This window comes from Cyanistes caeruleus, unplaced genomic scaffold (genome assembly GCF_971803275.1).
Source record: "Cyanistes caeruleus unplaced genomic scaffold, bCyaCae1.hap1.1 HAP1_SCAFFOLD_225, whole genome shotgun sequence".
NCBI classification, from domain to species: Eukaryota; Metazoa; Chordata; class Aves; order Passeriformes; family Paridae; genus Cyanistes; species Cyanistes caeruleus.
Window position 1 is genome coordinate 31,261 of NW_028256008.1, and position 17,028 is coordinate 48,288.

Sequence of the window (17,028 nt, forward strand, 5' to 3'; positions counted from 1 at the left end):
CCGCTCCTCCTTTGGTTTTTCCTGCAAATGCCATTGCTGTTTCTGCCTCAAATAGAAATGCCAGAGCTGGGCAAAACTTGTCCAGTTGGCCATATTCCAAAGGCAGTGTGGTCTGGAGAGGATGAATGAAGAGGAGCCTTCCCCCCTTACAAACTGTACCAAAGAAGCCATCAATGTCACTTTCCACCTCTAAGAAAAAACTGACAATTCAGGAGGAAATGTTGAGCTTTCTCACAGGGTCAGAAGGAGAGAAATGTTCCAAAGGAGTTGAGATTTGAGAAATTTTATTTAAAATCCTACTCTACAATCCTACACTACAAACCTACACTACCATCCTGCACTACAATCCTACTCTATAATCCTACTCTACAATCCTACTCTGCAATCCTACTCTATAATCCTACTCTAAGTTTTTCATGGAGAAGACAGTTTATAAATTGATTGTTGCATTCCTGCCTCCTCCTTCCACTTCTTTACTGCAAGGATAAGAGGTGCCAGGCTGGACCCAGGCATGGCCGATGTTATAAATTGATGCTGCAGAAAGGAAAAGAAAACAACAAGAAAGCATGATTTTCCAATCTAAGAGCTTTAAAGGCAGGGGAATACTTTTTAAATGAAATGGGGATTGAGTCAGAGTAGGTCAGGAGCATGGGGCAAGAGTGGCACAGGTTGCCCCAAGAGCTGGTAGGAGGCCCATCCCTGGAAATATCTGAGGTGTGAGTATCCTGATCTCTTGAAAGATGTCCCTGCTCATTGCAGGACACAGTCTAAATGACCTTTCCATGTCCCTGTGTGTTAGTTTGAGATGAATTGACATTTAGGGAAAGAAGTAAGAAACCCCGCACGGAAGTGATTTCTTTGAGAGAAGCTGCTGGGAGCTTCCTCTGTGCCTGAGACAGGCCAATGGCTGGCTAGTTCTGAGAACTGACAACATTTTGCACCATTTAGAAATGAGATGTGCCTCTGTGATGATGCACATTTTGAAAACCACCAGCCCGGGCACTGGCCCTCTTTGCTTCCGGAGCCCGAAGGTAACGGAGCTCTGCTGAGGCCGGCCCTGCTCGCCCACGGCCTGTGCTCCTGGGGGAGGCCGGGCCAGAGCCCAGCGGCTCCCGGGCGGGGGATGGAGGCTGCGGGACCCCGGCCCCAGGCTGGGCCAGGCCACGGCTGCTGACATCTTGCCCACACTAAACCCTCTCCCCGGCGTGCAGCGACGGCTCCAGGCCGAGCCTCCCCTCCCAGCGGCTCCCGGGCAGAGAGAGGGGCCCAGCACAGCCTGAAATCCAACACCGTGACTGCCATGACCTGGGTGAGATTGAACCCTTTCACTGCACAGATGAGACCTTTCTTATTCTTGTGGGCCTGATAATAAAATTTGTTATTCCTTTGAAGTTTGAAGCCTGTTTTGCCCTTCTCCTAATCCATAGCTCCCAGCAAGAAATGAGTAAGTGCCCTGGTGATTTTAGCCAGCGCTAAAACCCAGCACTCCCTGTCAGCCCAGCCCAGTCTAGGATTGCTCCCCACTGTCAGCTGAACAGCACCAAGGTTGGAAGTGAGGAGGATGGGGGCTCATCTGATGCCTTGGATTTCAGTGGAGGAGGAGCCCATCCCTGGGACACTGTTTCACCTGCAGCCCTTTTGGCATTTTACCTGCAGCAGCTCCTTGGCAGACCAGCGCTGCGCCTCGCCTTTCTGCAGGCAGCAGCTCAGGAAGTCTCGCAGCAAAGGCGAGAATTGCTCGGGCTGCCGCAGCTGTGGGCTCCCTTCTGTGGCTATGTGGAATTTAGCCTGGAGAAAAAGGAAACACAAGGCTCCACCTGCTTCTTTCCCATCTGGAACTGCTCTCCCAGAGCCCATTGTTTCAGCTCCACTCTGCAGTGGCAGTTTTTGCCCTGGCAGAGAGGCAGAGATGACTTTCCTGTAGCATTTGGATGACGACTTTCCTGTATCATGAAAAAACCCAAGCCCCAAAGCCGCAGCTTTGCCAACATCCAGCAGATCTTGCCTTGGCAGCTGATTTCATTGCCTGATCTAGTTAGTGGCAACTACATCAGCAAATACATGTTTCCTTCTCAAAGGATTCCCAGCAGCTTGGCAGCCTTTTTGGAAGAGGGATTATGCTATTCTAACTAACAGTACTATTCCAAGGATTCTTATGTGAAAAGAATCTCTGCAGTGCTTGTTGGTCCCTTAAGCACAGCTGCCATGAAACAAAACTCATCAGGCTTTTTTTCCTGTTCTTGAAAATGATGGTAATTGGAAGAAAAGAAAGGAAATGCAGCAGGTGTTCCTCAGGGAAGGAAACAAACCTTTGGAATCTCATTTTCAACACAGACACATTAAGATGCCTCCACAAATGTATTGGGTTGAAAATGCCTGTTTGGGCACACAGGAGCCACCTGCAGCTCTGTCTCTCAGCACTCTGAAAATTTCAGGTTCCCTTAGGTAGCAAAAGGAAAATATTCATGATGAAATCAGAAGTGTCATCCCTGTGGTAAGCCTGTGCTGGTTGGATTCTCAAGTCAATGCATTTACGCTGTGCCCATCCCAGAAAGTGCCAGGAAACAAACAGGAGGTTTTGGCAGGCTCTCCCCGTCACCAGGCTCCAGCTTGGTGATATGGAGAAAGTGGCTTGGGTTAGGAAAGAAGGTGGTCACTGAGTGTCTCAGCAGCACTGCACAAGAAGCAGAAGAGACTCTGGCTTTACAGCCTCATCTCCAGGTTTCAGGCAAGTTTCCCTGTGAGAAGAATGGGGCTGCACCTCTTCTCTCAAAAGCACTGTTTTAGAAACTTGGTTTGCTTTGAGTTTCTTTGCTTCATTTCTGGAAAGATAACAGCAGCTCTGAGATGCTTGTTTCCTATTCTTGGGGCCATCTACACAGCCAAAAGAGCTGGAACGACTTGTAAGGCAAAGCAAAATGCTGCCTGAGAATGGAGATGGTTTGGGCGAGGTAAGGCTTGAGTTCCCCCAGTGCTGCAACCAAAGCTCCAGCAGATGCTGATGTGCTGCAGGGCCATTTGTAGAAGGGGCCTTGGTGGAAGTACTTCCAGCAGATGGCCATGGGATTTTGTGCAGTGAGCAGAGAACACGGGACAGGTGAGAAAGACAGCGGGATCAGAGAGTATTTGCTCCTTACCGATCGAGCAGTGAAACTGTCATAAGGAGTTTTTTGTTCGGCCATTTCAATTGCCACAATTCCAAAAGACCACACGTCCACTTTGGGGTCATATGGTTGACGCTTCACCACTTCAGGTGCCATCCACCAAGGAGTCCCGGTCACCGAGCACCGTTGATTTTGCTCAGGGGTGAGCTGAGCAGAAAGGCCAAAATCAGCTGAGGAGAAAGCAAAATACTCTTTTAATACTCTCAATTAGGAAACCAAGCCAGAGAATTCCCCAGTGGAAGGTTGAGAATGTGCACTTGAATTTCCTGGACAACAGTCCCTGCTCTCTTTCCTTAGGGCTTTACCCAAGGCAATATGAATTGGCTACTTCAAACATCCCCCCATTTCTTACACTTCCTCCAGCAGTGCCTTTTGTTTTCCTGAAGGTTTAGATTGCAGCTCCCTCCCTCTGGAAGGAACACACACAGACACACACAGAGCAATAGCACTCTTGGCTGCTTGTGGTTCCTTGTCATAGCTGTGTGCACCCTGCAACTGTGCCTTCAGCCCACAGCAGGGGGGACCCCTGCACTGCCAGCAGCAGCATTTTTGGGGAGCTGGCAGTCACTGAAAGCAGCCCCACACCCCCCATTCCTGGAAAGCTGAAGCTGAGCAAGAATACACTGACCCAGCTTGACAGAGCCGTCGGTTCTGAGAAGGATGTTGTTGCTCTTGACATCTCGATGGATCACGTGGTTGGAGTGAAGAAAATCCAGTCCTTGCAGGCACTGAGAGAGAAAAGAGAACCAGGGGGGCAAAAAGTAGTGCTGTGAGTTCATCGCACAAGCAAGGAAACAGCTGTGGAAGGTTCCCTTTGCAGGGGAATGGGGAGGAATGGCAGAACACAGCGCCATTGAGAGCAAGAGCCTGCTGCTCCCACAGTAGCAGAGCAGCACCTTTCTCAGTGGAGAACTGCAAATGCCAATGCAAGAGACAGAGATAGAATACAAGAGCAGGGGATAAGAGTACAGGAAGTGAGTCCAGTGAGTGTAGGGGCACTGGCAGACAGTTCCCTTGAGATGCTCTTGCTTGCCCATAGCCGAGCAGCAGCACAGAAACCAAGCCTGGCCCATGAAATCCCTCCCGTTCTGAGCCCCTGTTTCCCAGACAATGCAGCTCAAGGCCTTGGAAGCACAGATGGGATCCCTGACCTCCCGACTGACAGCTGCAATCTCTCCTTCAGACATTTGAATCTCGTCGATGAGATCTCTCAGAGTGCCTCCATCCATGTACTCCATCACCAGCCAGAGTTCCTCATGCACAAGGTAGCTGAAAAAAGGAAACAAGGCCATGCAGGTGAACATGCACGCCTAGGTTGGTTTTTTGCTTGAGTCTTGTTTCTGGGTCCCTGTGAGACAAGGGCAGAAGTAAAGGCATAGACATTGCCTCTAGGCTGTGCAGTGTTTGCAGTCTGTGCTGTCTCAAGGAGAAAGGCAGTTTAGGAAGAGCCCAGATAAAAAACCTGTCACGCATGGCATTTCTGGAAATAAGCACCTAGTCTTCCTGGCATGCACAGCAATAGAAAAGAGGGGCAACAATGCAAGGGCAATCCTCTCTTGGATGGTTCATCAGCATTTAAGAAACTTGAAAAACTCAAGCCCAAAGAACTGTGGAGGCAATGAACTTAGAAGGTATTGAATTCTTAAGATAGGGCTGATGCAGGTTTTTGAACAATTTTCAGTCTGCATTTGCCAGGGTGGATTCATGCAGACAAAATGCAGTCTCTTCCCATCCATTGGAGATAAGTAGAGAAATAATCATTAACAACTCTATTTCCTGCCAGTGACCAAAGTGGGGTTTTAAGCTCTCATGCTTGTAGTATGTAAACAAACATTCAAGGGATAGGACTGTGACCACTCACCTGGCTAAGTAATTCACGATCCTGGGACTCCTATTACTCTCCATGATCCTGATTTCATTCATGGTTAGTATCTTCCTACTCACTCCTTGCACATTTATTTTCTTGATGGCCACCTCAAATGACATTGAAAAGGAGTAATTTGAGAAAATTGGTAGCATGAGACCACAACACACATGGAGCAAGTGATTTTGGAATGGCACAGCCAAGCTGTGCCCAAGTGCCTTGTGATTAGACCTCATCACTGGAGTAATTAGGGAGTGACATTCCAACAGCCCATTTCTCTGCTCCCTTGGGGGTCAGTTACAGGACATGTGGCCACTGGCGATTTGCCTTGTCCACAAAGCCTGTTCCAAGTGCAATTTGCAGGCTGGCTCCAGTCTGTGCTTCTTGTGCCTTTTCAGCACAGCTCTGCTCAAAGCTCCAGCCACAGCTGTCAGCAGTGGGGAAAGGCCTGGAGAGCAGCAGAGGCTGCAGGGGCTGTTGCCATTTACCTCTCCTCCTGTTGCAATGTCAAGTGCTCTGGAAACCTCTCCAAAACCCCTAGAAACAAAACAGCAGCAAAGAAAGGAGAAGCCATTTAGATCTTGCACTGAAAGCCAGTCCAGACAGGAGAGCTCTGCTGTAAATGCCTAAAAGCTGCAGGTTGCAGGAGGGGTCTGCCAGAAGGCAGATGATGCATTTTCCCCTCAAGTGCCTGGGCACTGGGCCTGTTCCTGAAGCCTTGGGCTTTACTGCCTCAGCTCCAAAAGGCAGCTTATTCCTTCATCTCGGCTATCAGCTTCTAAACTGTGCAATTCTAATCCTGAGCACGGAGTATTTCCTTTAGCAAACTCTTGGAGAGAAATGTTCCTGAGAACTGTTATCTGACAGCTCTCATTGGGGGTAGGTTGTGCTTTCAGGCAAGCAAGATTCTTCTCCTTTCATTAGTGTGGCCAGATGATTTGGAGACATCCAAAAATGCGAAGGAAATGAATCCTGAGCTGTCCCACACTTGAGAGACAAGCAGATTTCCCAGGTTCTGTTCCTTGCTGCAGGCAAGACCTTGGCAGCATGGAGATGTCTTTGACAATGCCTTCTGAGCACACTTGACAAATTCTGGCCAGTACTGAGAGATGGGGCAGACTAAGTCCGCTGTCTAAACATGTGGACAACTTGTCTGACTTCTCACTTGATGGATATTCCCCCAGGGAAACACCTGGCCCGTGGCTGTGTAGAAGTGACTGTGGTTGGACTCACCCGCTGCCAAGACTTTCCAGTTCGATGTATTTTGTGACGGGATTTTCCTTGTTCACCATTCTCCCTGAGGGAAACAAAATGCAAGATGCTGACTTTCAGGCAGAGATCCGAACTTGCAGGAGATGCCAAAGGCAGCCCCGCTGTCTGGGGCTCTGAACCCTCTGTGGTCAGCTGGGCAGCAAGCACAGCAGCAACAAGACAGGCAGTTGTGCAGTACAAATGGGCAGCAGAGAGACTGATTTTGTCCAGTCCTTGGAAGGAAATGAAGCGCAGAGAGCACAGCAGGGCACAGCACAAGGCTGGCAAAGGCCAAGCATGAGCACTGACAAGCAATGGCAAGAAGACACAGCCAGCCTGAGCCCCTGACAAGCTGTGGCCCCCGTTCAGGACACAACAGCATTGCCTTGGAGATCAGACACAGCCAGGTGCAGATCAAGGCCCTTTTGTGTCCCAGCAGGTGAAGGTAGACACCAAATCAGCTGGGATCTTTCCTCAGCCCCACCAGGTCTTTTCTGAGAGCACAGCACTGGCAGCTGTTATGGGCAAGAAGCAGATTAAATGGGTTGTGCTGCAGAATCACAAAGGGCTTGATGTGTTTTCCCAGAGACTGATCTGAGCAGGGCTTGGGCCAATAGGTAGGATTCTAAGAGTCATGGGAATGGCTGGGAATCGGATGAAAAAGTGCCATGGATCTGAGGAATACACAGCACAGGGGCTGCAGGCTCGCTCCTGAGAAATGCCTGCAGTGCTGTTTTATCTGATCACACCACGTGGATGTGTCTCTTGGACACATCTTTATAAAAATAAAACTGGGATATTAATTACAGATTGTTATACAAATATCTGTTTCTTCAGTGTGGGCCCAATGAAAACATCTCTTGCTCTCTGTTTCTGCTGTCACCTGATGTTCTTGCAAAGGAGTCCTCACTGACAAAAATACAGCATTCTCACAAAAACCTTGTAGATGTAGTAGAGGCAATAAGAACAGTCCTAAAAATGACACCAGTAAGACACCTGGGGCAGAACAGCTCTTTCAGGATGGAGAAAAAGCAAAAACCCCTAAATGCAAAACCAAACAAGGATAAAAACTGAAAACTAAAAACGGAACCACAACAAAAAGACAAAACCCCAAATCCAATCAATATCTCTGAAGTCTTTTGGTTCTGACAAGCGGTGGGAAGTCTGGAGTCTAAGGAGAATCTAGGAATCAAATATTCTGTTCAGTTTGGCCACTAGCACACAGGACTTGCAATGATAATTTGCTAGGCCACAGCCTTCTGCTGATCCAAGAACAATTCCTGCTTCTGCCTTTAGTGGCAAGGGAATGCCAGGCAAAGCCGAGCCAGTCCAAGCTGCCCTCAGAGGCAGCAGGAACAGCCAGAGCGCTCTCTCGCTGCCTCAGAGCACAGCAGTTCCTGTGGGGAGTCCTAAATGTCTCTGGGACACCAAAGTGAGGAGGATCATTTGCTACAGCTCTGCTGGCACGTGCACACAATACACTGTCCCTCAGACAAGAAATACACCAGACGTACTCAGTTGCTCCACGAAGTCTCCCTGGCTCTCCTGGAGCTGAGCAGCAGATGTGTCACTGCTGGAAATGGACAAACTGCCCCGGCTCCACTGCTCAGCTTGGGCAACAAAGGCTCCTTTAGATGCTGCTGCTGCTGCTGCTGCAGCAGATTGAATGGAAGAGCCTGTGTAGATCTGCGAGAAGAAAGGAGTTTGTGTCAGGAAGCTGGCTGGCAGAGATTACCCCGAGTTCCCTTTTCAAATGCAAGCCCTTAGGAAGTTGCTGTTAGCCACATGCAAAGCTCATCAACTGGATTTTTTGGATGCCCACTTCTGGAACCAAATGGTCAAAACCCAAGGTTGGTTTTAATCAAGTTGATGGCCAGTTTCATATTCCATTTTCCTGGATTTTCTGAAGGATGACTGCAACAACGACCATTGCACTTCCTCCCAAGGATCCCTTTCCCCCTCCAAGGGCTGCAGACACATTTGCAGCTCCTTGTTCTAATGTTGGAGCTCCTCCCCCTCAGTCCTCTTTTCCTGCACCATCTTCAGAAGGTGCTCAGCCTGCAGCACTTGTGCTTGGGACAGTACCTGTGCCTCCCGCCGACCTTGGGGCTCTTCATCAGCCGGCATTTGCTGGAAGCCTTCGCAGGCTGCCAGGTGAGATATCAACACGTCCACCTCAAGTCAAAGAGAACAAAGCAGTCAGAGACCACAGCTTGTCCCTGTGTGCCAAGGCTCATTGACTGTGAGCAAAGGGAAAGAGCAGGACAGCAGCAGATTCACCAAGGCATACAGACAGCTTGCAGCTTGTATTCCAAATCTGTCTGGGGGACTGTGTTCACTTGCAAAAAGCCCTGAAGAAACAAGGAGAGCAGGAGCAGGCCAGCAGGAATCCCTTGAGATGAGTGCTGGCAAAAGGGGCAAATGACTGGTGCCACTGTCCAGGGCAGCAGCTGAGATTGAGCACAGCAGGAAATGTCCTTCCAAGCAGCTGGGATAGACACTACAGCAGGATGGCACTGAGAGGCATCAGCCCAGCCCCCTGCTGCTCTGCAGAGGAAAGGCAAGAAGGGCAGAAAGCACCAGACTGCAGTGACTGCTGTGCCTATCGCTCTTTCACTCACTCGATTTTCTAGAGCCTCTTGCTGCTGGGCGAGGAGATGGAATTTCTCTTCGATGATTCTCCTTTCTTCCTCCAGCCTGTTCTCCCTTGCCCTGATCCTAGCCTCAGCTTCCTGCAGCTCTGCCAGAAGCTCCTCATCAGAGGCCTGTGAAGAATGACAGAGAGGAATGTCCATGAGTGGAGTGTCTGCCACTCTGTCACTCACCTGATTTCCTTGATTTCCTCTCTGCCCATGGAGATTCATCTCCTCCTGGATGTTTCTCCTGTCCTCCTCAGGCCTCCTCTTCACTGCCATGATGGCCCTCGGAGCTTCGGGCAGCTCTGCTTGGGGCTCTGCCTCGATGTTCTGTACACACAAATGGAGAGCAAGTGCCTGGGAGCTGCCATCAGGCTCAGCTTCTTCCTCAGTTTCAGCCTCAAAATCACACTCATTCAGTCACTTCTTTCTGCTTCCCTACCCACCTCTGCTTCCACTGTAACCTCCTGTCCCGCTGCTGATCTCTGCAGAGGCTCTTTGCTTTCAGGGCCTCTGGCACTCGTGGCCTGCTCAGTCCCAAGAGCTGCGTTTTATGCCCCTCTTCCTGCCCTTCACTCTGTCCCCTGCTGAGTCAGGCTTACCTGGCCATTCTCCAGTGGCTCTTCCACCTGCTGCCCCAGCTGCTCTTCCTGCTCTTGGGCTGGGAACAGCTCTCCCTCAGGCTGGCACGGCTGTCCTGATAAAACAATCTGCTCCTGCTCTTTCTCTGGATGGACCTGCAGAGAAAGCAAGAGAAGATGGGCTTCAACTTCTCATCCAACATTTGTGGGCCAAGACTCAAAGACTGATGGGCTCCCACGTTCCCAAAGCTCTGTGCTGCTGCTCTCCTGCCTTGTTCTCTGCCCGTGGGGAAGCACAGAGTCCAAAGTGACCCTGGCAGTGCAATCAGGGCCCATCTGGCACTGAATCTCCAACAGACTCTTGGGCAGCTGACAGGAAATGTGGGGCATTTCTCAAGGGCCTCCTTCCCCTTCTGCTGTGTCCTGCTTGTCTCTCCCTAGTGACCGACAGCCAGCCCTGTCCCACAGCTCCATCCTGGCTCTGCAGGGGCTTCCTGGGTGAGCTCAGCCCTTGGGATAGACACTGCTGGAGTTCATGTTCTTTTCAGGCCTGCACTGCCACTCCTGCCCCTCTGACATCCACACTCTTGTTAGAAATCCTGCTCAGTCAGGAGACAAGGATGTGTGCAATTTGATCCTCTGCTGCAGGTCAGAGAGCCTCTATGGCCACCTCAGGATATGGAAGAGGACCAAGGTGTTTCTCCTCCCTCTTTTGTCAGCTGAGAATTCTGAGTGGCACTGACAGAGATCCTCAAAAGGCCCCAACAACAAATTAATTGACACACCCCTAGGGATGCCAATGAAGGAAGCCATGTGTCATGTAATGCATGTATGACCAAAGTCAGCAAAAACCACCTAAAACATGGAATTGTCCCACCTCACTAGGACAGGCAGAAATTTAAAGGTTAAACAGGGAGTGTCAGGATAGAAGAGGCAGGAGGAGGAAAACAGCTCTGAGGAGAAAAAACAACCATCTCTAAAGGGGTTCTTAGCAACACAAGACAGCACTCAAGGACTTGCAGCTTTGCCCCCACACTAGGCTCCAATGCAGTTTCCAAAGCTGCAGACTTCACCACAAAACGTATCAAGAGAAACTTGCCACTTGTGGATTTTGCCTCAGAAGAAGGGTTCAGAACTACACAGTTTGTTTCTTTGGCCACACAGGACAAGAATGGCCGGCCACAGCTTCATGGACAACACAATCATCTCCTTGCAGCTTATCAAAAGCCGAAAGACAGGTGGCCTAAAAGACTCTGCAGAAGTGAAGAATTACTCAAGGAAACTACAGAACACTTCTCCAGGTCATGCAGAGGTTTCCAAAAAGGGAAAGCAAACAAAGCAAGCCCTGTGAGCCCCAGAAATGCCGTGTGAGGCCTTGGCCATGGCTTGGCAGAAGCCAAGAGACAGAGCTTCCCTGAGCCAAGCAGCCAGCTGCTCACCCGCAGGCAGCAGCGCTTTGGGGCCTCAGCACGACGGCTCAAAGCCCAATTTCCAGCTGCCACGGGATGGGGGAATGGCTGGGTGCTGGCAGGACTCCAGCACTCAGCACCCTCAGCCAGCAACAGCAAGTGCTGGCTGCTCAGAAACTTGCAGCTCTGCCTTGCACTAAAGACAGCAGCACCCAGCACTGGCACTTACTGTCTGGGCATGGTCAGGCTGGGCTGTGACCACAGCTGGAGGCTCGTGCTCCTTTTGCTCATTTTGCTCCTCTTTGGCCTCTTCTCCAGGAGCAGAGGGAGCCACAGCAGAGTCTGCTCTTGCTTCTGGGCTCTGTGGACAGATGGTGGAGTTAGGGACAGGCAGCTCCCTATCATTTAGAACCTTATTTCTCTTCAGCTCTACCAAGCACAAATCATCAGCTTTGATAGCAATGGGATTCTAAGTCTCTCCAACTAAATTAAAATGGGTTAATTCAGCCAGGCTGCAAATATCTCTGAATTAGAGAGTTCACCCTGGCTACTATCAGCAAGCAACGTTCTCTCTACAAAGCTGAGCTTTGAGTTCTTTTAAAGCTCTTCAATGGAAAATTAGGAAATAGCCAACAATGCCTTTGCTATTGCTGTTGTAAACATGGAAATGGATCTTCTTTCAGCCCACCCAGCTGGCCCTCTGCACTCTACTGCCACAGGCCAAGCTCACAGTTCCCTGCACAATTCTGAAACACCAGGAACATCAAATGTTCCTTTCTGACTCACCTCAGGATCGGCACCTCTGAACACACGGCTCACATGACCTGCAGTGGGCAAGGAAAATGAACCAAATTCTTTGAGAAAACTGGAGAGAACCGTGGCCTATTTAGAACAGCATCTGAGAAGATCTCCCAGTCTGCATTTTCAAAGGTGTCCTGCTTGACTGGTGTGGTTTAAAGCAGCAACTAAAAAATCACTAGAAAACTTATTTATTTCTTGCAGTGAGATATGGATTAGAACAAGAGCAAAACAGGCTTAAAACTTAAATGGAATAAAGAAAGTTTATTTACAAAAACTACAAGAATAAGAAACCAGAATAAAACTTCCAGAACAACCCTTTTCTCCCCCACTACCCAACCATTCTCTTGTTTACATGACAATATAGAGACAAAAAACTTTGGAACTTTGGTGTTTACAACAGTCCCAATTCCTGCTAGAGTCTTTTCATCAGTCTTTGTAGAGAAACAGAAGTCTTCTTCTGCTATCTATGGAGTTTTTCACAAGAAAATGATTTTTCTTCATAGCTTTCTATTTCTCTGATGCCAGCTGCGGGGAAATCTGCCATCAGTTATCTCCTCCCATTTGCCATCACTCTGAGGTGTGTTATGGGTCATGAGTCTAGGGATGTCATTTTTAAGAATGACTTATTCAAAGACAAAAGTTCTCTTTATCTGTTTTTGTGAGCCCCCCTGGAAACAGAAGTTTTCTCTTTTTGCTTCTTAAAAGCCACAAATCTTCAACTCTTACTTCTCCCCCTCTGTTCCAGCATCTCACAGTGTCACAACTACTTCATCATTTGCTCAAAATCCACACTTGGAAACACTCCATTCCTCCCAATATACTCTGTCATGAATTAAAGGAGTTTTTATTCAGAAAACTACTGTCCATCTCCATAGCTTTAACAGAAAAATATTTCAGCTTATTAAAAGCATCTCCTTCTTTCTCTTCCCCCTCTAAATTTATTTTTTTTCATCACTGTCTTTGATGGGCTGATGGTTGATCACTCCCTCTCTCTCTCTCTCTGGAAAAAAAGGATTAATCTGCAAGTCTCATGCAGGTAGTAAAAGAGTTAAAATCTTGCTAAAGCTGCAGATGTTGATGGTGTCAGGTTTCAGTTCAGTGGCAGAAACTGCAAACCAAGTCAGGCTGGCCGGCTCCGCTTCTCCCCCCACCCCGCCCTCTGCAGCCTTGTTCGGCCTGGAGGGGGGGAGGAGGCCGAGACAGAGCCCTGTGACCTCGTCAGAAGCCAGAAACCAAAGAGAGCAAGAAATTCCCGGCCTCACATCTTCAGGTGCTGTTCAAAGGTTGATCTCACTTCTCAATAGTTAAAACCGCTGCCAATTCTCACCCATGGCCAGGAATTAGTCAGGAGAAAAAACTCCCATCAGCCTCCAGCAGTTTCAACTTCCCGAGCTCTCAGAGCTATCTTAAAAGTAAAGTCACCCCAAGAGATTGAGCCAGCAAAGTGAGGAAATGACAGACTCTGCTGCCACAGGCTCTCCCGTGGAGGGAACAGAAGCCCTGCAAATGCTGCCCGCAGCCCCCTGGCTACAGACACCCCGTGTTTTGCTGAAGGTGTTGACAGGAGCTTTACCAAACCAGGGGCATCCTCATGGTCTTTGTGTTTCAATAGCAACCCGGTCACTAAGGAAGAGCAGGGAGACCTACAAAAGCCAGCTCAGGTTCCAGACAGGGAAAACCTCTACTTACGTGCCAGGTTGGTCAGGAAATAGCCAGAGTAGCCAATGACATAGATGGTGCAAATGGCAGCAGCGACCTGCTCAATCATTTTTGCCAGTTTGCACACTCTGCTCCACCACAAAAACAATCACGGCTCCTGTCAGTGTGCAGCTGCCCACTGACAAACGCCTCAAGCAGGAGGATGCTCCTGCACTGAGCAAGCCCAAGAGCTGCTCTGACCCTGAGGCCTTCCGTGCACCAAGGCAACCTTGGGATGTCACCACGACAAGGTGGCATCCATGCCCTGACATCACAAAGCCAATGCTCCACGGTGCTCTGGGAATTGATGCAGAGCAACCCAACCTTCCCTACAGCAAACACAAAATTGCCTGGCAGGTTCTCCTCTGTCACAAAGTGTCACAAATCCTTTGGTGGGCTGTGGGAAATGGAAAGACAGAAACTTCCACAGATACTGAAGGGTTTGATTTACAGCCGTGGAAGGAGCTTGGGTTCATGCAATGCTAAAGGTTCACAGACGCTGAGTCGAGAATTCATAAGCTTATGTTCCTATAGCTGCAAGTAAGAATATGCCATAAGTAAATAAAAAACTGCATTGAGTGAGATGGTGGAGAGTTTTCATCTGTAATTGTGTGATTTTATAGAGCAAGCTATGAATCTAAATATTATCCTAAGAAGTACATGTGTGTAGGTGAGCTAGCAGTGTATTGGGTGAAAAGCAGACACAGTGCAGCAGAACTTGGCAAAGGTGATTAAGTAATAATAAACCTCTTCAATTTAGTGCATTAGCCAAAAATCTCAAATTAGCGAATCTAAGCCATCACTGCACCAGGCTGAAGCTGAGGATCCCCAGCCAAGCTCAGAGGGAGGAGAACACAGCATTTGTGGGATCCTTTCCAGTCTGACTTGCTTTAGCTGGAGCCTGGGGGAGGAGAGAGCAGGAGAAGGCTTGGCTGAGTCCTCTCCCCTCTGCCTTGCCCTTCTCTGCTGGATCCTCAGTTCATCCCACACCCACCCCAAGACTCCATCCCCATCCTGCTGGTGCTGATGGGATTAAAGGAGATAAAGAGGAGATTAAAAAGATAGAGAGGAGAGAAAAGGAGAAGTTTAAATGCAGTTTAAATATGAAAGAAATGCATATGTTAGTGACTGCTGAGAGTTCCAAGGGAGCTGAAGGGTTTGGGAAGGGCCAGGAGCCCGTGAAGGGCTCAGGAGCTGCTGCTGCCGGGAGGGAGGAAATGCACCAATGGCTCCCAGCAGAGTCTGTGCTTTGAGGCTCTTTCCCAAACAGCTGCAGGAGGGAAAGCAGCTGAGTTTGGAGGAAGAGTTTTCTGCTGAGGTTTCCTGTTTGGAGCTGTCACAAGCTTGAGCTGCTCAAGGGAAACGCGGCTCTGCTTCCAGCAGGGCCCAACTGCCCGGGAGCACAACTTGGTTCCCTGGCCCTGAGCCAACGGGCAGCAGCAGCTTCTGTTCCCTCCTGGCTCTTGTGTCATTTCCAGCAGCACAAGGCACACCAAGAAAAGCTCCTCCAGAACATGCCATGAGAAACACAACCTGATTTCATTGCATGGAGGAGCTCTGACAGTCCCACGGGCTCAGGTTTGTTTGTCAGTGAACAGAGCAGGGAAAAGCACAGCCACATTCCCTGCACAGGGAATTCACAGGAGGAAAGTGCAGCGCTGGAGGATGTGCTTGGATACAACGTTCCCACGGCAGTTTTGGGGATAAAATTGTCAGGAGAGAGAAAATAAAAAGTGCTACCAAGGGTGGGCTGGGGAGGGCTGGTGCTTCCCGGGAGGCTCCCGAAGCTCAAGAGGACAAAGCCCAGACCTTGTCCAAGCTGCGAGCTGGGTCTGAGCCAGAAACCAGGGGGTGGCAGCGACATTGCTGCTGAAGGGCTTCAGATTGCCAAAGCTAAAGTGTCCAGGATCAAGGAACAACTTGAGGTTATGGAAGTCCCAGTGCCCACGTTCCATCCCCTTATTTCAAGCTGAAAGCAGAGCTCCACTTGTGACTCTGCTTTTTAATAAAGAACGTCAAACTTCAACAAAATTCCCTTAGAAAGACCCCATGAAGGTTCACAATGTGAGAGCTCACTCGAGGCAGCCCCAACTCCTGCCCTGGTTCAGTCCCTCTCATGCCCACTGCGCTTTCCAGCTGCTTTGCTCCAGCTCCCCCCAAATCACCATGAATTCCACTGAACTGAAACAAATCCAAATCCTCGTGGGTCGGGACAAGGGCAGGGAGAGGTCACTCAGGGATCACCATCAGGGGCACAACAGCCCGACACGGGGAAATGAACTGAACTTAGGATTGAGCAAATCAGACCAGGAGAATGAGGATTAAAATCAATCTTGAGAAACACCTCCTCCCGCTCCTGAACTTTTCTGTCCGGGCCGCTGCTCGCGGGGCACAGAGAGGGGCCCGGCCGTGTTCCTCCAAACCTCCCTGGGAATCACCCCAGAGCCCTCAGCCTTCTGTGTGCCCATCCCCGGGGCCTCCCAGTGGCCCCTGTGGCTTTCCCTGTTCATCCCAGCCTCTCCCAGTCCATTGGAATCACCCCAAATGCCCTCCCGGTCCCTCTCACTCCTCCGTGGTTCTACCTCCCCTCAGCCAATCAGAGCGCGTCTCTCTGGTGACTCATCAGTTGCCGGGCAGATCCACAGAGCCGAGAGCCCCGCGCTGGACTCGGCCGCTCCGTGCCGCGCGCTTCATTCCCAGTCCCGCCCAGTGCCACCACAGTCCCTCCCAGTGCCACCACAGTCCCGCCCAGTGCCACCACAGTCCCGCCCAGTGCCACCACAGTCCCTCCCAGTGCCACCACAGTCCCGCCCAGTGCCACCACAGTCCCTCCCAGTGCCACCACAGTCCCGCCCAGTGCCACCACAGTCCCGCCCAGTGCCACCACAGTCCCGCCCAGAGGCCCCACAGTCTCGCCCAGTGCCACCACAGTCCCGCCCATTGCCACCAGTCCCGCCCTGAGGCCCGAGACTCCCTCCCACTTCTTTTTAGCCATTCCCAGTCTCTTCCGAGTTCATTCTCACTTCACGCCAGGACCTCCACGCTCTCTTCCAGTGTTCCAGTACCTGCTCCCATCTCTTCCAGTGCCACCCCAGTCCTTCCCAGTCCATTCCCAGTCCCTCCCAATGCCACACCACTCCTCTCCACTCTCTCCCAGTGTCCCCAGCGTGTCCATCTCGCTGGTGCCCTCCAGCTCCCAGCCCGGCCGCCTGCTCTGCTCCCTGATGGATTTCTCCCCTGCCCACATCCAGCTGAGCTGCTCCCAGGGCCAGCAGCAGCTCTCGGGCCACGTGCTGGCCACTGCCGTGCTCCCCAGCGGGGACTGGAGCCAGCAGCTCCTGGTGCTGCTGGAAACCGCCCCCGGCAATGCGGGCTCAGCTCCAGCTGCCAGGTGGAGCACGGCAGCCTGGAGCACCCCCTGAGCCGGCACTGGGGCACGGCCCGGCCCCCACAGCGCCGGGGGCAGCGGGGGAGGCACTGGGGGGGCCCAGAGGGGGATTGGGGCGTGCTGGGAGGAACTGGGAGGGAGTTTGAGATAGACTGGTTTAAACTGGGGAAGGGATTGAGGTGCTGAGGATGCCTGGGAAGGGGTTTGAAGAATGTTGGGGAGGGTGGGATGGGGTT

General features: G+C 50.7%; 2 protein-coding genes across 2 annotated transcripts in view; both read right to left on the reverse strand.

Moving 5' to 3' along the window:
• Positions 1–267: 267 nt before the first annotated feature.
• On the reverse strand, positions 268–13,648 carry LOC147645584 (uncharacterized). Its single transcript, XM_086874451.1, has 15 exons — positions 13,396–13,648; positions 11,692–11,729; positions 11,135–11,266; positions 9,518–9,652; positions 8,901–9,245; positions 8,365–8,454; positions 7,794–7,965; positions 6,262–6,325; positions 5,517–5,565; positions 5,026–5,138; positions 4,316–4,433; positions 3,793–3,892; positions 3,138–3,334; positions 1,651–1,788; positions 268–534 (listed from the first exon to the last, which is right to left on the reverse strand). Exons 1-15 carry the CDS (start codon positions 13,472–13,474, stop codon positions 415–417), a joined length of 1,890 nt encoding a protein of 629 aa, XP_086730577.1. The 5' UTR covers positions 13,475–13,648; the 3' UTR covers positions 268–414.
• Positions 268–17,028, reverse strand: part of LOC147645585 (serine/threonine-protein kinase PAK 3-like) — a 79,794-nt gene continuing 63,033 nt past the window's right edge. The window contains exon 16 of the mRNA XM_086874452.1: positions 268–405. The gene's annotated coding sequence lies outside the window, so the exon portion shown is untranslated. The remainder of the gene's footprint in view (positions 406–17,028) is intronic.

Bases quoted from the DNA above. Each gene is read 5' to 3' on its own strand.
- LOC147645584 (XM_086874451.1), bottom strand. From the start codon at position 13,474: ATGATTGAGCAGGTCGCTGCTGCCATTTGCACCATCTATGTCATTGGC. The intron at 11,730-13,395 runs GTAAGTAGAGGT...TGCCCACTGCAG, and splicing joins TTTCCTGACCAACCTGGCAC to GTCATGTGAGCCGTGTGTTC. The intron at 3,335-3,792 runs GTCAGTGTATTC...CTTTCTCCTCAG, and splicing joins CGACGGCTCTGTCAAGCTGG to CTGATTTTGGCCTTTCTGCT.